The sequence below is a fragment of the Halichoerus grypus genome, chromosome 3 (assembly GCF_964656455.1).
Source record: "Halichoerus grypus chromosome 3, mHalGry1.hap1.1, whole genome shotgun sequence".
NCBI lineage: Eukaryota > Metazoa > Chordata > Mammalia > Carnivora > Phocidae > Halichoerus > Halichoerus grypus.
The window spans coordinates 81,242,299-81,266,494 of record NC_135714.1 but is presented as its reverse complement, the minus strand read 5'-3'; the positions used below and the strand labels follow the sequence as shown (position 1 = coordinate 81,266,494).

The following is a 24,196-nucleotide window of genomic DNA, read 5'->3' as shown; positions in this document are numbered from 1 at the left end:
TAGGGAAGGAAAAAGTACACCGATTTAGACTGGGATTTCTGTGAAAGCAAGAAGGATTGCCCAAGGAAGAGAGATCAGGAATATTTTCTTTGAACGTATCAATATGTTCCCTACCTGTAACTCTGCCTGAAACAAAAATGAACCAATGTTTAAAATAACAAAGAAATCAGTTATTGGAAGAGAATGGCAATTACCATACTTGACACTCATGAGCTTAGCACAACCTCTAAGGGCTATGACCAGCACCTACACATGGTCATAATGCCCACGGACAAAATTCCACAGGGGTGACTTTCTCTGGCCCTCCAGAGCATTCATGTTGACCCTGGATATAAGGAGATAGAGATGGTTGGAGGATTTGAGGTTGAGATTGCTACCATTGCATGGCCTGCCACAGGCACTGCTTTGAGGCCCTTCAGAAGGCAGGAAATGAGGTTGAAATGAGGAGGATGACTGTGACTTGTCTGTAATAGTCAATGGCTTAGCTTTGTTTTATCCTTGATATTTATAGGCCCAGGGGTGATAACAATGTCTCATACCATTTTGATAATTTAGGTCATGTTTAAGAAACAAGAATAAAAATACAAAGAGAATTTTCTGGAAGGTCTGTTACTTTTCACCCTGTATTAACTCCAAACACCTCACACAATTTAGAAGTAGAGGATGGATATGGCTTCCTTGTAAAAATCCCCAAGATCTATGGTAATTATAGCTGAGCATTCCTACTGGAAATATCCTGAATGCCTTTATTCTAGTAAACTTTGAAACCAACCATGATTTCTCAAGCAAAACAGAAAGCTCAGTAATTATGCAATGAATTCAGTTAATACCAATCTGAACAATTCAACCTATATGAAAATTCTCTCATACCTTAGAAGAGAATATTTTGCCTGAATTAGCCAAACAAGTGCCTCAAATCTCTATCTGTATTTTCTACGTATACTCTGCCTAGTGACAAATTTACTAGGTACTTTATCCAGCAATCAATTTTAGTCATTATACTGAACGAACCTATAAAAGTTGGAATTGTGTTTGTCCAGGTTAAAAAGGAACTGGAATGGTGACCTCAGCATCTGAAAATCCATGGTATCATATTCTCAAACAAATCACTGGCAATTTCTCAGATCCAAGGTTGAGTTTCTGATGTTCTATTTTGTAAACTGGGTCTTCTTTCCTTTTCAGAATTACAGTGTAACTTCCTTTTCAAATTTCTGGGAGTATATCTCCAGATATCATGATTACTAAAGGTTCACAAGTGGATCGCTTAAACCCAGACACAGCCAGAAGGACTCACTTAGTGGCAATATGCATAGCCTACGGCCTGAGCCTTAAGTACTTCAGAAAGCAAAGAGGAGCCATTAAATGGTGAAAATATTTGTACAGTCATCAGTATCCTCACTTTCCTGCCAGGCTATAAATTGTGCCTGAAGTATTTATATAAAGTTTTACTTAAAATTTCAGGAAACCTAGTTCTCTGATTTAATCTTTGGACTACAGAAAAGATTAAATGCTCTTTTATCAATGGCCCATGCCTACGGATCAAGCTTTGATCTTGACTGCTAGATCTCTAAGAAAATGGTGTTAGCAACTTTTTTCCCCTAATAGATTGAACAATGTAAACCTGGAAGACAAAAGAGATTTTTTTTCATTCTTCTATTAATTTTTATTGTTTCCCTAAAACTAGAAAAGTGGACAAATCTGTCTTTCCTCACGTGTATGACTGCTATCTTTGGGGCCTAAATACTGTTCTTTTAGCGCAGACCAATGAGATTCAAAGTAAAGACAGCTCTGGTATCCATATTAGCTAAATGTCAAAACTGTTAGAATTGAGTAGGTTCTCAATAATTAAAAAAATAAGTCAGAACTTTGCAGTTCAATCCATGTGGCTGTCACAGCAATAATCTTAAATTCATTATTTTGCAACAGGAACCAAGTAAGTTTTATTACATTTAGGCCATAAAGCTGATTTACTTCATTCAGTTCTGAAATGAGCTCTGAATATCTGAGAGCACAGGACTCTTATCTAAATTCACAGTGCCGACAGCTTCTGGAAAGCAACAGGGACACCAGCCAGTTACAAACTAAGTCTTAAACCCAAGGAAACCAAACATAGAGGAAGATGGGTGAGTTGTGGAGAAGGCGATGCAGTGCCTCTTTCTGTCAAATTTTGAGGGCCAATTTTGCCTTGGAATCAGTAGGGATTCATATTTCTTCCTTAGGAAAAAAAAAATGCATCTATACATCCCCTTAATTTATACATTCTTTAAGAATAAGAGAAAGCAAAATTCCATTAACTGGCCCAAACAGCAAAAATAAAAAGAATCCCAGCAAACAGACTAATCATTTTATTTAATCTACTTAGCTGGAGCTATATCTCTAAATATATCTTTGATACATATATCTAACAGAGTATAGCTAGGCAATGACACATTGGAAAACAGACAAGAGAAGATAACATATGAAGAATTGAAGGTTTTCAAGGTGTCATATTTCTTATGGAGGTTCAGCGTGTGTAAAGGAGCCACACTGCCAGATTCAGAGAACAAATCAATGCCTAGAAACAACACAAAATAAAGCGCCAACTCAGCAGCCATGTGGTTAATTTAATCAATACTGACAGTGAAAACCAGAAATGGAAATCTGGTAATTACCCAATTAATTGGATTAGCATTTCAGGCCCAAAAAAGAATCCACGCATCTTTTGCTTGTCAGTGTTAATCAACTTAACCAGGAAACTGTCATGTTTCCAACTTCACTTATGATTTGTAGACAAAACTAGAGCCATGCCCAAACACCTATGTAGGGAAGATGAGTGGGCATGGAAAAAAGAGGATGTGCAATAAATATTCATCTGAGTGTTTTAATGGGCTCTCTTTTATAAAATAAATATAGGAGCTTCAAACAGGGGCTCTGGAAGGACAAAAAAACACACGCTGCTGAGCATCCTTGAAATCACAGAAATTTCAGGGGGTAAAACTTAATTTGAGCCTGGGGTAGAACATACTTTTTAAAAAAAACTGCCAATCAGCAGTTCAGCCTTTCCTTTCATAATTCCTCTCATAGTAAACTGAAGTGATCATTTAAATAATGATCTTTCTGACAGTGATGTGGCTGAAAATTCCACATGGCTTCTTAGTCTCCAGGGTCATATTTTTTTTTCCAACGAGTACTTTATCATATCATTGATAGATACCACAGTGCACTTTAACCTGAGGCTATCGTAAATCATTACAATCACAGCTCGTATAGAATTGGCATGTTGGAGTCACCGAAATAATGATGTGGCAGCTCCATCCCAGCCTTTGAACAGTGAGGGCACCGAGTCCTTTTGTGTGTGTAACAAAAGACTTTGTACTCAACTGCTACCCAAGGCTATAAAATGGTAGGTTGTCATTAAGATTATAAATGCAACTAATATTTTATGGGTTCAAGTGTCTTTCCACATTGGAAGGCCAGAGAGGAAAAAGACAGTATTTCATGTTGTTGTGCCATATGAAAATCAAGTGAGTTAATAGATACATTGAAGGGTGAAATAGGAATATTACAAGTCAACCAAAGAGATGATGCTTCCCCAAATCATTACAGCTGGAAGACAGTATAATGTAGAGGTTTCCAACCTAGCCTCTGAAATAAGTCAGAACTTTGCATTTTATTAGAGCTTCTATTTTAATACCACCTCCACCACTTGCCAGTTGTGTGACCCTAGGCAAATTTCTTTACTGCTCTTAACTTTGGTTTCCTCATCTATTACAAGATGCTTCCCAGAGCTGTCCTGAGGATAGAAGAGATAATTCATGTAATACCTTCAGCCTCTGGTGCACAATAAGTGCTCAGTCTGATTTAGCTATTATTAAGCAAACAATAACCAAAGCCATTTTCAAAGTTCAACTCATTTTAGCCCCAGGTATCCTTATATGCTCATTCCTTTAGTTTACAAACATTCATTGAGTTCCCACTATGAGCAAGGCACTGAATATACAGAGTTAAAGACACAATTGCTGCTCATGAGCTTACTCTGAATACTGACTGCAGACAAGGAGAGAATTTCAACATACTGTGATAAACACCAAATAGAAACAAGCCTAGGAGAACATGGGGTTTGGGAGAATGCTGGGAAAGTCTTCTGGAACACCAAGTCAGTCGGTACAAGGCATGGTTCTGGGTACTTTGGGGAGGAAGGGAGTGGAAGGGCATGAAGGAGAGAGGGAGGGCCTGGAATATAAAGAGGAATGGGAATTTTCTCTACCGAAACCCATAATCTAGTAATGAACGCAAATGACCAAAAGGATAGTGATAAGGGTCCATGAGTGAGCTACAAGGTGCTAAGAGAGTTTTAAAGAGGGGTGGTTATTTCTAACTGGTTGGGAGGATACAAACTTTATAAAAGAAAGGGCCTGTGAGCAAAGCCTGAGGCATGCTAAGTATTTTGACAAGGAGAAGAGAGGCATTCTTGAGATGGGGATTCATATTTGATTGTAGAAGTAACAACACAAGAATCGCTTTTTAGTACTTTCTATAAAAATGCACATCATTATTAGCAATACATCACATGTCTGAAATTTATAATTTAAAGTATTTGCTTTCACCTTTATTTTGAATCTAGAAAATTTTAATCTAGAGACATTTTGGAGATGTGTAGCATTTTAACTCTAATGATCTCTTACTGTTTTTCTACTTTGGTACCTAAAATTGAGCATCTTTACAGATACATTTTTATGTATGTCAATATAATATCTATGCTTTTTATAAGCCCACATATGTAATGTCTAGTAATTCACTGATCACAATTGTGTCTCAATTCCAAACATATTTAGACCATTTTAATAGACGATAATAAAATCGTAAGTAATGCACACTTATAGAATTCTCTGAGCAAACTTCCAAATGGATATTATAGTGTTCATTCATCACTTTGGTATATAAAATGCTTTTGAAACTCATAGTTTTTAAATAAGCTGTAAGTGCTTTTTTAAAAAATCAACTCTACCTTAGGAATGCTATGTCCTTTCAAAAGCTTCAGTTTTTGTACATTAGCCAGATACTGATATTCTCATGAGTTAATATCATTAATCTAAGTTAGATCATTTTAATCTCATAATTTGTCTACTTTCCTGAATGATGTACACAATCACCTGTGATGACCTAGTGTGTTACAATATCTTTCTAATCCTTCCTAATTTAATAATATACCTTTTAAGAATGCTTCTCAATAAACAAATACTTGATTCTACTATAAAGATTTTCATAAAAATGAGAAACAAATGGCTAAAAAATATGTGAATTCAATGCCTTGATTTACTTCTGAAGTATTTAGTTTGCAATCTCTACTTATTAGTTCTTGAAAAAGTTCCATGTACTATGAAACTAATGATATCATGATTACCTCAAAATAATAACTACTGAAGGGAAGAAAAATTTGAAGTAGGAGAAAAAAGATGTAGGACCCCCAAAATCACTTTTACCTTTCCATGGACTAGATGAAGGAGCACAGGTCTTTGTAAAGCTTCCAAGTTTTCTTTTCTTATGATTTTGGGTGGGTTTTTTCCTTTGAAAATGCTCTTCTCTCCTCTGTGCTCATTCACATTTTCAACATTTACATCTTTCATCTGGAATCATGGAAAGAAACCTGTTAGAAAAACTTGCTATATCTATTTCCATCACAGTCTCTTAGAAAATAAAATGGTAAAGCAATAAACAGGGTTGTCCATAATGTATTCTGTTGTTTTTCAATTCATGATTCATAGGACTTCGCCATTAACTTTAAAAGAATGGAGAAGGTATCCAAAAATTGGGTTTTTGAATTAGGTAAAAAAATACTGATTCTTAAAGAAATCTGTGAATTCAGGTTTACAATAATGACTGGAAGGTGGCTCTTTTTTGTTAGTCACTCTCCTTGTTCATGTTGACTGTTGCTGTCTGCCTGGTCTCTTCACTTTCTTTACCATTTTTTGAAAGGAATCCTAACCCACTGTACTTCACTTACACACACAAAATTAAAAATGAACAGTCTGGTTACTGAACAAGGAAGTACCTAATGGTTTCCATAGAGTACTTTACTGTTCTATTGGGAAATGGCTCAGAGAGGTGGATGATGAAGTTTTGACCCAACTTGGAAGACACAAGAGACATCCAAAGAAGCAAAGATCACTTGGTACACGTATTACAGTGACACCTCATTATAAAGTTTATCAACAACTCTTATCAGTTATAAGGGAACAGATAGATCTTGGTCCGGTGTACCTGTTTCACACTAACATGTGGAAGAATAACTGACTTTACTAGAGAAATCTATTGCCTTTAGGCCCTTGAAAGCAAATATGGAATCACCATATATTAAAACTGAAAGTTCAAGGCCTCAAAGGCCAACTAATTTGACCTCCTTTCTCAACACATAAATCTAAATTATCATAACTGACCAAACACTGCCATTCAGGACAGCACCTGGTTCTTACCTCAGGAAGAACACAGAATAGGTTCACTCCTTCATGGGTAATTCTATTTGTTATATGGAAGAACTCAGAAAAATTGAGACCTCCCAATTTATCTCTTCTTTCATCTAAAGTCGTCTTAATTGTTTTTCAAATGACATGGATTCTAGACTTCTCACACCTAGAACATCTCAAATGAATTCTAGTTTAATGTGCCCATTAATCCAAAACATAGAACTGGATATCATGCTATAGTTACTTACCAGCATATGCCTTCTTTCGCTTGTTTCAACAACTCGGAAAGACCAGATCACTTTTGATTAGCAAAAACTTCAAAACTGTAGATCTACATATTTTAGTGATAGATAACAAACTAAATGGATATATAACCAAGAGCACAAAAGCGTTGAATGATACACTTCACAAAGACTTTGCTGACATCCAATCTTTGCACTTCTGGTAGAAGATACCTACTGTGATTTGGATCAGTTGGTCATCATCGCCATCAGGGTTCCTCCAGAGTAAGATGACGTCCACATTTGATGAAATTCGGTAGCCTACACTGTCTTGTTGTTTTCCTTTGCCCCGATCAAGAAAAACTTCAGTGGAATATGTGAGTTTGTACAGCCGGTCATTGTTTAATGAGAGACCAGTTGTGTGACCTGCATAAAGATTGTGACACAAATCAAGTCTCAGTTGTAAGGTACCTGTCAGGCCAGGGACTGTGCTTTCTTGCTATCAAAGCATTCTTCATCTAGCACAGTGGTGCCTAGTGGGAGCTTGGTAATATTTGCTAAATGAAAGATGGTTCTATTCTCCATCTGCTGAAATTATAGACTTGAACAGCAATAAGAACTAACAAACAAATAAGCTTCCATTTCAGAAAACTTTTGTTTGTATCCCTAATCAATAATCAGAGTATCTAAATATTGCCCTGGTTGAACCATGGAACATATTTTAAGGAAATGTCATCATATTGCTTTTAATTATATGAATATGATTTCTCTTCTCCCCCCAGCTTTATTGAGGTATAATGAATATGATTTCAAGTAAGGGTTAGCCAGGAATTGTTTTACAAAATTAATACAAACCATTTGTAATTAAGATATCATTTCAGTACAACAGATCAATGCCAAGGTAATTTTAGGGGTTAGAGGGCAATTCCTTAAATTGGATATTTAAAGACTATCCCCTGTAATTTACTCTATTAATTATAGTAAATATATTACAGTTTATTTAACAATAGTAAACTTTTAGCACAAAGGTACATTTCAAGGCTACACATATGTAAATTTAAATTAGCTGTTCCTGAATAAAATAATGTTTTACTACATAAAATCTTAGTACAGGCTTTAATATGGCAGGGCCAGTTTAATGTCAAATAGTATAGTGAGCCAAAATAATTAATATATGGAGCAGTTCACACACTCTCTAATTCAGCTTAACTTAACCCAAAGAAATGTGAAGGAGTAGGATCAAATCTTTCAAACCTAATGGGGTAGGTACCATTATTAGTCTCCTTTTAAAGATAAGGAAAGGGAAGGGCATAGAGATTATACATTTTACCCAAGGTTACCCAGACAGTTAGCGATAGAACCAGGACTTGAACCCAAGCTGTCTGGCTCTAGAGACCATGCTCTTCCTTTACTATACACACCTAAACCTTTAGGTTGAACTCTTTTCCATTCCTAGGGAGAGAGCTAGGGATTCACTCATACATTCAGCAAGGATATACTCAGCACCTCCTACTGGGTGGTAGGCACTTTTCTAGGCTCTGAGGTTATAGTAGTTAATAAGCAGACAAAATATCTGCCTTTGTGACGTTTACACTTGAATGAGGAGGAGATGGGCAATAAAAAATATATAAGCACATACAAAGTGTTAGAAATGCTAATGAAGAAAAATGAAACAAGAAAGGGAATGGGAGTGCTGAGGGAAAACCTTCCTGAGAAGGTAATATTCTGGGCAAAAGCTATTTAGGCTATCCACATGGATATCTGTGGGAGGAGCATTCCTCTCCCCTCCATCCCCACACTTTTACCTTCCCCTCCAACCGCACCCCCCCCCCCCGACACACACACACACATAGAGGTAATAGCAAGTTTAAAGGCCCTGGGGAGAGCTCAGTGTAGGTGTAATGGAGGAAGAGCAGGAAGGCCAAAGAGGCAGGAATTAAGTGAAAGACACTACAAAAGATGAGGTCAGATAGGTACCTATGGGTGACAGGGAGATTTGCAGGGACATGACTTAGAATTTGAGTGAGATGGGAAGCCCCTGGAAAGTTTTGGATGGTGAAGTTATATGTTCTGACAAACCTTCAAAGAAAGGAGATAAGGAGACAAGAAATAGGAATCTAGAAAAGCCAGGAGAAGGAAGTGTGGGAGGCGGGTATCTAAGAGTATACATACAAAAAACAGACGGTGTCCAAGCACCAAATCAGGCAGAACCTCAGGTATAAGATACAGAAGACAGAAAAAGTCAGAAAAAGCCTTGAAGGAGATAAAGTCTGTGACTATCTCTTGCTTCCCCTACCTCCACCTCTTCTACATTTTAACTGGGGACATGGCTACAAATTCAAACATTGGTTTTCTGGCCAGGACAGACATTTTGGCCAGAGAGGCCTTCTTTTTATGATGCCTATCGAATTCCACAGAGGGCATAAAGGAAATACATGTCTTATCTAATCCTCACAGCAATTCTGAAAGGTAAGCATTATATGACAAGCTGAGAAAAGCTGACTCTGCTTTCAACCCAACATAGCAGATAGAATGCAGAATTTGATGTTTAAATTACTGAGATCCAAGTTTTGTGGACTACACAAAGATGTCTTCTGGTTAAAATAACTACAAAAAGTTTGTAGGAAGGTAGCCTCTCTTGAATTCCAAAGATTTCCAAAGTATCATGTTGATCATTTTTTCCTTACTTTTACTTTACCAGTCAAAAGAATGTGAAAACAGACAATATATTATAGATCAGTTCTTGACTGTGATTTGGAAGTGATAAAGCATCGGAAAAAATAGGCCTCATTCTAGATCTTTTTCCTACCTTTTTTTTTTTTTTTAGACATAGAGAGAGAGGGAGTGGGGAAAGGCAGAGGAAGAGAGAGAGAGAGCATCTTAAGCAGGCTCCACACCCAGTGCAGAGCCCAACATGGAGCTTGAGCTCACGACCCTGAGATCATAACCTAAGCCAAAACCAAGAGTCAACAGATGCTTAACCAACTGAACCACCCATGTGCCCCTTTCCTACCTCTTTTAACAGGAGATAAAACCTAAAAGGATTCAAATAAGTGGACTGCTGTAATATTGTCCCTGTTATCCTTTCCTCTTTGATAAGTATTTCTCTGTTTATGTTATTCAGAGATCTGGCAACACTGCACAATGGGAGCATATTCTATTTATACTGTTGACTTACTTCTTTCTTAGGATATTGCTCTATAGAGTATGCAAAACGACATTTTTTTGAAACTGAGGTTAGATAAAACCTCTTCAATGTGCCCCTTCAAATGCATTTAAAAATTTTAAGTGACTTAAAAGCAACAAAACTCTCAGTTTTGAACCTGTTAAGAAATATCTTAAAATATGCATTTATCAAAATTAGATAAATTCAAGATGAGATTTAAAGACACATGCAATAGTGATAAGGATAGGTAATGGGATTTAGGATTCCAAGAGAAAACTATAAGGCAAAAAGTAAAAGAGTAGGATGAAGGATAAGGGAAAAAGATTGGAAGATGATTAATGTGAATGGACTGAAATGTACAGGTCAGGCTAGGGACTGAGAGAAAGACTGGAAGCGAAGGGACAGTTCGGGTTTAGAGGTAAGAAGATTAAATAGAACACTCATGCCTGGGTTAGGAAAAGTAAAAGTACTATAAAGAAAACCTGAGGAAAGCACTGAGAATAGATCCACCATGATAAAATACAATTGAAAAAAAGTAGGGAAAATTTGAGTCTTTAGGACATTCATACTCAGTCTATCTCTTCTAAGTAGACCCTAGTCCATACTAATCCTACCCTTACTTCTCTTCAGTCCAACCTGCACTCGGAATCCACCCAGATCTGGGGATTTGCTAAACAGTTGCATTTATAATTAGGTTTGAGATGGGTTTTGAGGTGATACATGAGATCCCCAAATTTATAATGGCCTGATTTTAAAATAGACTTTTACAAGTAGTTTGTTTCTTAAATGTCAATCATTACAGAGGGCAAGGAATCTATAATGAAATCATGGTACCACAATACAAAAAGTTATCACATCCAGGTAGAGAGAGCTGTCAAGTCCTCTACTTTTTATTTATGACATTTGGCATAAGTAGCTTGTAGCATGAAGCTAATGATGCTTAAGCTTTGGGGCCCTCACACCCCTAAGCTCTTTCCAAGGTCTTGGAAGGGTACCCTAGCAATGTGTACACATGCCATATCTTTTTTTACAGTAACATTTGCAAAAGTAAGATATTTTTGCGATCTTTTCTCAAAAATGGCCCCTAAATTGCGTAAGCTTCAGGTTCTAAAACTCTGGAGTTGCCACTGAGCTTGTACACAACAAACTGTAGCTATCTGTCATGTTCTAAACTGTATTTCCTGTATGTCATTGTTGTGTGTGTGTGTGTGTGTGTGTTTTAGAATCTTCAGAAGTGCATGTATTGGAAAACATCAAGTTATCCAATTTTCTCCTTTATAGAGTGGGAAAAAATAGAAGTGTACAATAACTACTATAGTTCAATAATTTTTCTCAAAATTATATAAGGGTATTAGATTTGATATTATGATGTATAAATCCCTCATATTTTAAACACTCAACAATTTATTTGGCAGATAATACCAAGTAAGGACTCTATTTTTAAATAATAAACACTTTAGAAAATGGTGAAAAATACTATCTTTAGTTCAAGAACCTAAAGTGTGATTTGCTTATGTGAAATAATTTAAATTTAGCCTTGCATTTATTGCTTCAATAACAAAGATTGTCTCTCAAGAGAAATCTTGAGACAAATTTTATGATCAAAAGCTAGTTATCCCAAAAGTGTTTCAGAAGTTTATAAGTGAATTGTTTTATATCACTTAGAGTACATAGTTATTAAAACTGGACCCTATCATGCTAAGTTATGTGTTAGATCAATTGGTTTTTACAGTGTGTCCTCTTAAGAGACTCTAAAAGTGATTATTTTACATCAGGTGCAATATTTAGAAATCCAAGGAGTTTGTTTATATTCTAGTTGATTTAAAACAAGATTCCATATTAATACATTTCATTCAGCTTTTAGAAACCATCCCTTATAAAATATGTTTGTTCTGAAAGGTATCAATTCATACGTGTTTTTTAAAATCCATGTGTCTTAAAGTAGAAACTATAACTAGCAACACTATTAATCCAAAGATAATAAGTCTTATTTCTTAAATCTATACCATGTAGTTTTATTTTCTTTAATTCACCAATTATGATAATTCTCACTTTTGAATGGTAATGCAATTAAATGCATGCTTTACCATTTCATTCATAATTCTTTGGCAAATCAAATGCCTTTTTCATTGGGTCTAATTCTTCTTGATGTCACATTGCTAAGCAACTAGAAGGAAATTTAAAGACTGTTTTTTTTAAAATCCTCTTTTACAATTTAAATGAAGGAGCTGCATTCAGTGAGTGACCAACCACAGCAGGTAACAATAGCAGGCATTTCTTTTCTCCCTTTTAAAAATAGACCACGAATGAGAAATTGAAGCAAGGAGCACATTAGTCTAAGGGGCTGAAACTAAAAGGAACCTCTGTTTTCTTAATGTATGTAGGAATTTGAATTGGTTTCCATTCCAACCCAGGCATGCCTTCACGAATATTCCAAAGTTATGTAGTTTTGAAGATGGTTTAGTTAGGAGCTCTTTCACTATTCACACACACACACAATTTTTCACTCAATGATTAACATTGAAGTTTAACAAAAACACAAACTTACCTTTAACAGAAGCTGAATATGAGGAAATGAAGCAGAGAAAAAGCACGGCGAGGAGAATCATATTGCCTAGCCACCGTCTAATGCATCCAGTTCCCAGCTAGGAGTCACTGAGAAGTGGACTCTTCTGATGGCAGTGAGGCAGTGACCCTCCTCAGAACCTGCAACAAGCATGTTTATCTTTGGGGAAAGGTCAGATTCCAAACTCCAAAATGAGGACCAAAGTTCACCAAAGAACTCACTATTAATGATTAAACTTAGGTGGGCTGTAGTTTTCGGTCTCTCACTCTATTTAATTATTATTATTTTTTTTACTTAAGAAGGAAAATCAAGAAAATTTTCACTTTTGAGAGCTAAACCGGTCTGCCTTCTTATAAATTCAGAAGTGTTGAAGGACATTTGAGAAAAACTGGTGATGATACTTTTCTGCTCAATACACAGTCATCATCATTCTATATTAAGTGCTTATCTGTACATTTTGCCACTTTATGTGGGAGGGTGGTGAGGATTTTCAAACTAAGCTAAACTTATTTGAATTTTATTATGTCTTTTATGGTCACCTTGGAATTTTTTTATACTATGTGTATGCTGTTATTTAAAAATCACTCTGAATTTTAGGATTTATTTTTAAATTTTTTTTTTTTAAAGATTTTATTTATTTATTTGACAGAGAGAGACACAGCGAGAGAGGGAACACAAGCAGGGGGAGTGGGAGAGAGAGAAGCAGGCTTCCCGCGGAGCAGGGAGCCTGATGCGGGGCTCGATCCCAGGACCCTGGGATCATGACCTGAGCCGAAGGCAGACGCCCAACGACTGAGCCACCCAGGCGCCCCTATTTTTAAATTTTTAAGTTGTATCACCACCAACCACTTCAAAATAATGTTATAGTAGCTAGAGCTTTCCATTTTGAAAACTAGATGGTTCTCTTTATGTGTGAAATTAATGGGGTTGTAGCATATCAGCACTGTCTATCATTAACATCCTAGCAGGCCAATTGAGGAGATTATAGTAGACCTCGAGCTATTTCTGACAGGAAACACTTGTCTGAGTCCTTGGACTGTCTAGATGGTGTCCCCTATGCTTTCTGAATCCCATTTCTAGGAAGAGAATTAGAGGGGGAGTTCTAGCCCTTAGCACTTTTGCTATAGAAGATTAATTAGGAAATTTCTCTAGAATTAAAGTGAATATCCTAGTATGGCTAAGACTATGCTAACTGAACCAACTCTTGTCCTTGAAAACTCCTGCTAGAGAAACCTGCTATGAGCAAAACCTACTAAAATGAGCTGGTTGGCGTGGTTCGGGGGTGCCTGTGGGGATGTTTTGTCAGGGAATAAAGTACTAGTGAAGGGCTATTTGAATGAACTTGAAAATACTTACAGCCACGTTTAAGTATAAAATGGGTTCTTAAATCCTCCCTCCACTTTCTCAAAACCCTTTTCTAGAATCCTAACCCTAAACTTATATCCTTTAGATAACCCAGATAAAAAACAGCCAACTTAATAGGGTCATAAAATGAAATATAAAATTTTTAAACCTCCCAAGTTAAGCATATTACCTCTTGAAATACATTTTTGTATAAAGAACTGAAGGATGAAAATTGTTTGTCTTTATCATCTATTGAGATTAAAACTTTATTTGCTATCCTAAGTTTCATATACAAATCATGGCTAAAGTACCTATACAAAAATAAAATGTTTGGCTGTGACTACCACCTTAAAAGTATAAATAATAAGTTTTCCTGGGGTAAACAGAAAAGGCCATTCTTAAAAAAAATGTTTGTTGAAGAAATATAAGTTTTTATGAATAACAGGAAATATAAATACAAGGTAATATGAAAGTGCTTTGCTGCTTTACATTTGAATGGATTTCTATGTGCTCCACAATATCTGCGTTACATACATAGTTATATAAAGCCATTATTGACACATAAACTTTACATTCTTATATATTTAAATTAAAGACTGGTTTGATTCATATGTGATTCTATGAAAACTGTCTTTTGTACTTCCATTTGAGGCTCACAGTTACATAGAACTTGTGGTTAGACTATGCTATGCATGCATGATACGTGTCTCTTTGGGTAAAGTACCATTTGTTGTCAAGTGTTTACCAGAGTCCAACCAATAAAAGATGTATCAGTATTGCCTAATAAAATACATGCTGTTTCATTTGAGCATTTGCTTTGGACTAGAAAGCTTCTATGAATCACAGTATTAAACAGTCATTTCAGCATAGGATGTTCAAAGAACCCTGTTTCTGTTAGTAATAAATAACATCATCCTTTTATATTTTGCTTATAACTTTTACTTTGTACAAAGACATTTGAAAGACTTAAGACTGTTTCACAAGAAACAAAATAAGAATGCCAAACTCTTCCATATTCAGTGAATTTTGTGTGCCAAAGAAGAGGCATTCTCCTCTCTTGCTCAGTTGATCAAGTAGAGCAAATGTGGTATAATATATGTGGAAGATATCTCCCCAAACTCATCACCTATTTTACATGGCATGTGAAGCAGGACAGAAGCACTGCACAGTATAAAAATAACAAGAGCTGCCATCTATGAAACAATTACTATGTATAATACACTATGCTAAGCACTTTAGATTTTTTGTACTATATCCTGACAATCAATTTACATATTAGAAAAATGAGGCTTGGATTAATTTAGTGAAAATAAGAAATATAGAAAAATAAACCTTAAAACCTAATCATTATTCTCCTTTACTCAAAAAATATTACAGATAGGAAGTGGAAAAATTGATTTCTTAATGATGACAGAGAAATATTAATTGGGACTGTCACTAACTTTAGTAAGTCCATCACAATTTTGTACAGTGGCTAACAGAGCACTTGACTGTTGTGTTTAGATGTTCCAGGCTGAACATAGAGGGGGAAAAACTGATCTGTGCTAACCAGGTCAAAATAAAATAATAGATTTTAAAACAATTCTATTGCAAAGAAATTCTATTGGCCGTACATGACACTGTGGCATATCTGCTATACAACTATTTTGCGGTGACAAATAAGAGACTATGACATAAAGATGAATGACTAATTCCAAAGTGCAGTTGTGTTTCTGTTGAGTATCAGAGGTTATTAGGAGTTAACTCATTTTCATAGATTGGAAGATAATGAACTTCACCCACTAGAGGTTGGAAGGAAATGTATTATCCTACCAGATATAGTAAGTCAGGCTATAAGATAGCTATAGAGAAAAAAAAGTCTTTATAACATTAGAACACTTTACTCTGTTCTTAGGGGGAAAAAACATGACATTAATAGGAAAAAAAAATTTAGAAGGACACTTCAAGTTACCCCTAAGTGGTCATAATAAAGTCTAATAGCATTTTCAATTCAGTGAGGGAGTTAGAATTTTCAAGAGGTCTTGCAAAAAATAATTCTGTTAGGTTGAGAATATTCTTATGATGTGAGGATCTCTTTATACCAAGGCAAAATTATAGGAGAATACATAAACTATTTTAAAAGGTATACCTTAAGAATTCTCTTTGAAAAAATAAAAACCTAAGTGCCTAACACTAAGTGTCTTTCCTTAACAAGAATAAACTTGAGACTTAGGTTTGAAACATTTGAAATCTAAGGCTTTCCGAAAAGGATAGTAATTCTCCCAAAATGAAGTTATTAAACAAACTTTACCCTCACCCCCACCTCCACACATACACATATTTGACAACAACAACAACAAATCCTTATGATTCAATAATAACCTGACAGTTCCCTAAGAGTAGTCTAACTTTACATTATCTTTGGCTACAAAAAAAAAAAAAAACTGAATTTCTAGCATTTAAGGAGAGAAATGATGACTCTCTTTCAGTAGACTACTGTAAAGAAAACAAAATTTAAATTTGGATCAGATTGATTTTAATTACTAAGGCAGTCCAGAGATTTCCCATATAGCCTGCACCCAGTTATTCCTATTATTATCTTACATTATTTGTAAGATTTATTTTGGGTTTTTTAAATTAACAAACCAATATTGATACATTATTATTAACTAAGATACTTGCATACCTTATTTTACTGCACTTCACTTTATTGTGCTTTGAAGATCAAATTGGTGCCATTTTTCCAACAGCATTTGCTCACTCTATGACTCTGTGTCACATTTTGGTAATTCTTGCACTATTTCAAACTTTTCCCTTATTAATATATTTTTTATAGTGATCTGTGATTAGTGATATTTGATGTTACTATTGTAACTGTTTTAGGGCACCACAAATCACATCTATATAAGATGGAGAGTTTAATAAATAAATGCGTGTGTTCTGAGTGCTCCACTGACCAGCTATTCCCCCATCTCTCTCCATCTCCTTGGGTCTCCTTATTCCCTGAGACACAATATTGAAATTAGGCCAATTGATAACCCTACAATGGCCTCTAAGTGTTCAAGTGAAAGGAAGAATCACATGTCCCTCACTTTAAATAAAAACTAGAAATGATTAAGTTTAGTAAGGAAAGCATGTTGAAAGCCAAGATAGGCCAAAAGCTAGGCCTCTGGTGCCAAACAATTAGCCAACTTGTGAATGCAAAGTTCTTGAAGGAAATTAATAGTGATAGTCCACTGAATACAAGAGTGGTAAGAAGGTGAATCAGACTTCTTGCAAGTATGAAGAAAGGTTGAGAGGTCTGGAGAGATCAAATCAGCCACAACATTCCCTCAAGCTAAAGCTTAATCTAGGGCAAGGTCCTAACTCTCCTCAATTCTCTGAAGGGTGAGAGAGGTGAGGAAGCTATAAAGTTGAAGCTAGCATAAAAGTTTGAAGAAATGTTTGAAGCTAGTAGAGGTTGGTTCATGAAGTTTAAAGAAAAGAGTCATCTCCATAACAAAAAAGTGCAAGGTGAAGCAGCAAGTGCTGATGTAGAAGCTGCAGCAAGTTATCCCGAAGATCTAGCTAAGTAATTCATGAAGGTGGCTACACTAAATAATAGATTTTCAATGTGGAAGAAACAGAAGAAGATGCCATATAGGAATTTTATAGCTAAAGAGAAGTCAATGCCTGGCTTCAAATCTTCAAAGGACAGGCCGACTGTCTTGTTAGGTTCTAATACAGCTTGTGACTTTAGGTTGAAGCCAATGCTCATTTGCCATTCAGAAAATCTTAGGGCCCCTAAGAATCATGCTAAATCTACTCTGCCTGTGCTCTATCAGTGAAACAACAAAGCCTGGATGATAGCACATCTGTTTATCTGTTTATAACATGGTCCACTAAATATTTTAAGTCCACTGTTGAGACCTACTGCTCGGAAAAGACTTCCTTTCAAAATATTATTGCTCATTGACAATGCACCTGGTCACCCAAGAGCTCTGATGGGGACATACAATGAGATTCATGTTTTTTTCATGCCCATTAACACAATATCCATTCTGCAGCCTATGGATCAAGGACTAATTTCAACTTCCAAGTCTTATTATTTACGAAATACATTTCATCAGGCTATAGTTGCCATAGATAAGTGATTCCTCTGGTGAATCTGAGCAAAGTCAATGAAAAACCTTCTGGAAAGGATTCACCAATCTAGACGCCAAGAAGAACATTTGTGATTCATGGGAAGAGATCAAAATATCAACATCAACAGGAGTTTGGAAGAAGTCAATCCCAACCCTTAGGGAGTACTCTGAAGGGCTTAAGACTTCGGTGGAGGAAGTAACTACAGATATGGTGGAAACAGCAAGAGAACTAGCATTAGAAGCAAAGCCTGAAGATGTGACAGGATTGTTGCAATCTCATGAAAAAAAAAAAAAACTTAACAGGTGAAAAGTTGCATCTTATGGATGAGTGAAGAAAGTGGTTTCTTGAGATGGAATTTACTCCTGGTGAAGATGCTGTGAAGATCATTGAGACGACAACAAAAGATTTAGAATATTACATTAACTTTTGATGAAGCAATAGCAGCAGGGTTTGAGATGATTGACTCCAATTTTGAAAGAAGCGCTACTGTGGGTAAAATGCTATCAAACAGCATTGTTATGTGTGAGGTGTGAAGTAATAACTCGTGGTTTGGATTTGCCTTTCCCTGATGATTAGTGTTGTTGAGCATCTTCTCATGTGACTGTTGGCGATCTGAATGTTCTCTTGGGGAAAAATGTCTACACAGGTCCTTTGCTCATTTTTTAATCTGGTTGTTTGGGTGTTTGATATTAATTTGTGTATGTTCTTTTATATTTTGGATATTTACCCCTTATTGGATGTATGATTTGCAAATATTTTCTCCCATTCAGTGGGTTGCCTTTTTATTTTGTTGATGGTTTCCTTTACTGTGCAAAATCTTTTTAGTTCAATATAATCCCATTTGGTTTGTTTGGTTTTTTTTAGCTTCTGTTGCCCTTGGACTAGGACACTGGTCCCAAAAAAGTAGTTAAGATTGATGTCCAAAAGCTTATTGCCTATGTTTTCTTTCAGGAGTTTTATGGTTTCAGGACTTATATCCAAACCTTTAGTCTATTTTGAATTTATTTTGTATATAGTGTAAGATAGTGGTCCAGTTTTCCCAACACCATTTATGGAAGAGACTGTTTTTTCACCATTGAATATTTTTGCCTCCTTTGTTATAAATTAATTGACTATATATGCATGGGTTATATATAACCCATCTGGACTATATAGTCAGTTCCATTGATCTATATGTCTGTTTTCATGCCACTACCATACTGTTTTGAATACTGTAGTTTGTAGTATAGTATCAGATAGTGTGATACCTCTGGCTTTGTTCTCCTTCTCAAGATTGCTTTGGCTATTCAGGATCTTTTGGGGTTCCATACAAACGTAAGGATTACTTGTTCTAGTTCTGTGCAAAATGCCCTTGGTATTTCGGTGGGGATTGCAATGAATCTGTAAATTGCTTTTGGTAGTATGGGCATTTTAATGATATTAATTCTTCCAATCCAGGAGCATGGTATATATACTTCATCTTCAATTTCTTTCATCAATGTCTTACAGTGTTTCACATACAGGTCTTTCACCTCATTGGTTAAATTTATTCCTAGATATCTTATTTTTGATGCAATAATAAATGGGATTGTCTTAATTTCTCAGATAGTTATTAGTTACAAAATGCAACAGGTTTCTGTATATTATCCTGCAACTTTACTGAAGTCATTTAATAGTTCTAATGGTTTTTTTGGTAAATAAAGCCTTTAGGGTTTTCTATATATAGTATCATGATATCTGCAAGTTGTGACAGTTTTCTTCTTCCTTACCAATCCAGATGCTTTTTATTTCTTTTTCTTGTCTGATTACTGTGGTTAGGACTTCCAGTACTATGTTGAATAAAAGTGGTGACAGTGGACATCCTTATCTTGTTCCTGATCTTAGAGGGAAAGTTTTCAGTTTTTCACATTAAGTATGATGTTAGCTGTGACTTTGTCATATGTGGCCTTTTTTATATTGAGGCATTTCCTTCTATACCCACTTTGTTAAGAATTTTTTTTTATCATAAACTGATGTTGCATTTTGTCAATCTCTGCAGCTATTGAGATGATCATATAATTCATCTTTTGTTTTGTTAATGTGGTGTATCACGTTCATTTATTTGTAGATGTTGAATTATCCTTGCATCCCTAGAATAAATCCCACTTGATCATGACTTATGATTCTTTTAATGTATTGTTGAATTCAGTTTACTAATAATTTGTTGAGAATTTTTGCATCTGTGTTCATCAGGAATATTGATGGTGTCTTTGGTTTTGGTATCAAGATAATGCTGGCCTTGTAAAATGAGTTTGGAAGTGTTCCTCCCTCTTCAATTTTTTTATGGAGTAACTTGAGAAGGATAGGTGCTAACTCTTCTTTAAATGTTTGGTGGAATTCACCTGTGAAGTTTTCTGGTCCTAGACTTTTATTTTTTGGAGACTTTAAATTACTGCTTCAATTTCATTACTTATAATTGGTCTATTCAGATTTTCTATTTCTTCATGATTCAGTCTTACAAGGTTGTGTGCTTCTATGAATTTATCAATTTCTTCTAGGTTTTCCAATTTGTTGGTATATATTATTCTAGTAGTCTCTAAGAAAGCTATTTCCTTTTCTTATCTTATTGCACTAAGACTCCCAGTAAGACGGTCGAATATATATGTGTACTTTTTATATTTTGTATTCTTTTCTGAGTTCTGTCACTCCTCTTCAAATCTTCTTTTCTCCACTTTATTTCTGAGGTTTTTAGTTCTTTGTTGTTGTTTTATGTTGTTCTATCTTCTATCATTAAAAAAAATTTTTCTCTTGGTTTGAAATACTGGGTTATAGTTTTCATATGCTTTTTTCTCTATTTCATATTTTACTATAACAACTTAAAAAGGATTCAACTGTAATCCTTCTTGTGGTGTATTTTTAAGCTAAATAAGTTATTCTTTACCTTTAAGAGGGAGGGGTGGGTATAATAACTTTCTAGCCTCATGATTCTAAAGCTTCCTTTTCTCATGTTTTCATACAATGACACCTATGTATCATTGTCATTTCTGAGCTCTGTCTCTTCTCTCCCACTTTTATTTGGACCTGCATTTTTCTTTGCTTCTATTGTCCCTGTCCTGTTCAATTTGGATTCTACTCCCAGAAGTTTCTCCTTAGTGTTGGGCTTTGTCCAGGAAGGGAGCTCAGGTTTATTAAGTTTTATGAGTTCATAAGCTCCATATCTCTCCAGCACTTTCAGACCTTCCTGCTCCTCCCTTTGTACTCACCCTGATATTACAGTCAGCCAGTTTTGCTCCTGATCTCATATTCATCTCCCTTGCTTTTCAGTGAATACCTGTTGGCAGTTTGGGGGTCCTCCCATTCTCATGGCCTTCAGATGCTCTGTTGTCTTCCCACTGTTACCTCCTACCCAGATACTGGTACTAAGTTGACAGTTTGTTCCCACCTGCTCATATTATGAGCTTTATGAGGATTCTTTTTCACTTAGTTATGTTATACCCATGGTCTATATTTGTTATTATTATTGTTTTGCTATCCAAGATGTTCTACCTGTTTTTATGAGGAGATTCAGACTACAATGCCTCCATAATTATCTTCATAGAGCTTCAATATTCATGTATTAATTGGGGAGGGGGGTAAGTTATATTTTTTCAAGTTTTAAGCTTTTCCTGTATTTTTTAAATCAATCAAAATACAAGTTGAAATGATTATAATATGTTGATTCTGCCTTTTAGATAACTTTCAACTAATTTAAAAACTAACTTGTTTTGCTTTCTTGGCCTGAAATTAATGTACTCACAATCACTAGTCTATTCCCACACCTTCCCACTCCCAGCTTGCTGAAGGACACTCTTAGACTTAATGAAATAACAGAACTAGGCTTAAAATAATGCAATTTGTGATGACTGCCCAATGTTCTCAGACCAAACATTTGGAGGAGCTCATAATTGTATTTATTACCATTTTTTTGTTGTTGTTACAAAATTCTGGTTCTATCTGAGCCCCTTTCCCACCCTACAAATAGTCCAACTTAACAAACTGGCTGCCAATTATCTGATTGTGGTCCACATGTTTTGTTTAGCCTGCTCACTATTTAAAAAAATGAACAAAATAGTTGCCAACACTTAAAAACCAGATTTCACATAAAAATCCCGTTTCCTGGCTGCTCTTTAAAAATTGAGATCTTGTGTAATGAAGCCCATATTCCTCCTTGGAACCTGTGCCCTGACTAAACAGAGAATAGTCTCTCAGGTTTGTGATACTTTTCTCCCAGATAGTTTCTCTCATTTGTTACCTTCTAGTCCTCATAGACATTATAGGTTTGCAACCCATAAACTAGTATCTCTTTGATTTCAGAGTCTTATTTTGATTTCAGACTCTTATTTTGGCTTAAACCACTAAATATGTGCTGATGATTTCTAAATCTGTTTCTACTTAGTTATCCTACATACTCCCCAGAACCCACATATTCAATATCAAACTATTTTTTTCAAAACCTAATTTTCTCCCACTATTCCCTAAATGACCCAGTTAACATAATTGCATTCCTATAGTTGTCCAAATTAAAAAACCCTTAAGGTTATTCTTTCCTCCTTTTTCTTCATCCTACCCACAGCTTTTCAATCATGTGCCAAATTATGACATGTCTTTGCTTTTATAGCTCCCAATATTTTGAATACCTTTCTCTCTTGATATCTGGAAAACCACTTACTTTCCAAGATGGAGCAAAATTATTCAATTTCTAAAACTATATCCCCTGTCTCCAAGAGCATTTAGTTGCTCCTTTTCATGCATAGGCATCTCAAGCACATTGTATGTTGTATAGGTCTTTATTTACCACTGGCTTTCCCACTAGTCTATGGATTCCTTACAAGGCCAGATTATGATTTAGTTATCTCTGTATGAACAGTACTAAGACAAAAACATGAACTCAATGTGTCACATAAACAAATACATGAATTTTACAAATCAATGAAGATTATTTCATATCATGAATTTACTTCCTGTACTTTCTATATTATGCTTCAATTTCTGATTAAATCCCCCCCCCTCCCCGTTTTTGCTGGCACTTTTTCGGTGCCTGCTTTGTATTCATAGTAGAATCACTTAAATTTTTGCACCACATGACTGTAAAGTTAAAATGGCTATGTCAAAAGAAAACTTATTGACTCCACCATGACAATATGAGGGTTTTTAAGGTAACTTTAAAAATTCTGCTTTAAATATATAAGGATGCCAAATATTAACACTGAAAAAATATATTATTACTCATAAACAGAATCCTGAGAGGCACTGAACAGCTGTTGAAAAATTTGGCCCGTCACTATGCCAGCCTGAGTTTAATGACCTACATGTGAAGGACTACATATCCAATTACTAATCCTCACTCAGCTACTCTTTGCCCATATAGAGGCAGCTGAAAAAAAGATGCCCTACTAACATCAGAAATGGATCCACACTTTGTTGTCAATGTTCAGTTAAGAGATCTTTTAGACTTAAGATGAGGAAGAAACAAGGAGTGATCCACAACAGTGTTATAGCTGACATAGTTTTTCAAGTAAAATTTGAGGATTTAAAGCAAGAATTACTTCAGTTTTGTGACTAGAGAACTCAAATTCTGAATTTAATTTTCTATTCATTAAAGCGTTTAAAAATGTTCAAATATCAAGAATAATTTACTTCACAATTCTTTCCGTACCAATATGGCAGTCTTCTATTCATCCATTGAAATCTCATTCTTATCTTCAAATTCTGCAATAATCACCTATTAGAAGTAGGATAAAACAAAAGCTAAAAATGACAGTCTACTAGATTATGTTTCAGTTCTCCCTCAGTTGACTTGGTCTATATATAGCAAAAAGATCATATAAGGTCATGTATTATAAACAATGAAATGTCACATGATGTTTTGCAAAACAGCATAAGAAAAATAGTTCAAGGAATGGAGAGTAAGACTTATGACTATAATGAAGAAAAAATTTTTAAACATTCTAGATTTAAATGCATCTTATTGGGAATTTGACTCACTCTTTAAATTTGATTTTCCATTTGAGTTGTGTGAAATCATGTGATACTGACAACCTTCTTCCGTATACATTATAGTTTAGGCGCAGCTATACGCTTTCCTATCAACTCCAGTAGAGAATTAAAGAGCTCTCCATCACTCTTTCGCATTTAAAATTTATAAAAGTAGGTATGCCTTACACCCCTCCTCCATCCCCATAGGAATATATAAACGAATACATGCCTGCAAGTATACACTTGCTTCGGGGTGGAAAAACAGACATCATTCTAACTACCTCCCCCTCCAAAAACCCTAACTCCAGACCCCGCCCAACATGAACTCCCTCCGCTTTCTTTCACTGCATGTCCAAACGTGGCGCAGTTCGATGACGTA

At 35.4% G+C, this 24,196-nt stretch overlaps 1 protein-coding gene across 4 annotated transcripts in view; it reads right to left on the bottom strand.

Moving 5' to 3' along the window:
• MTTP (microsomal triglyceride transfer protein) overlaps positions 1-24,196 on the bottom strand; it is a 98,572-nt gene that overhangs the window by 30,981 nt on the left and 43,395 nt on the right. Inside the window, exons 1-5 of one of the 4 annotated variants that reach the window (XM_078068991.1) lie at positions 24,047-24,177; positions 23,498-23,563; positions 12,379-12,536; positions 6,903-7,090; positions 5,463-5,606 (exon numbers count right to left, since the gene is read on the bottom strand). In XM_078068991.1, the coding sequence (XP_077925117.1) occupies positions 5,463-5,606; positions 6,903-7,090; positions 12,379-12,439 (393 nt within the window). In that variant the 5' untranslated portion in view covers positions 12,440-12,536; positions 23,498-23,563; positions 24,047-24,177. Of the gene's footprint in view, positions 1-5,462; positions 5,607-6,902; positions 7,091-12,378; positions 12,537-23,497; positions 23,564-23,826; positions 23,990-24,046; positions 24,178-24,196 lie in introns of those variants that run through there. The other 3 variants (XM_036102688.2, XM_078068993.1, XM_078068992.1) reach the window with 3 other exon arrangements.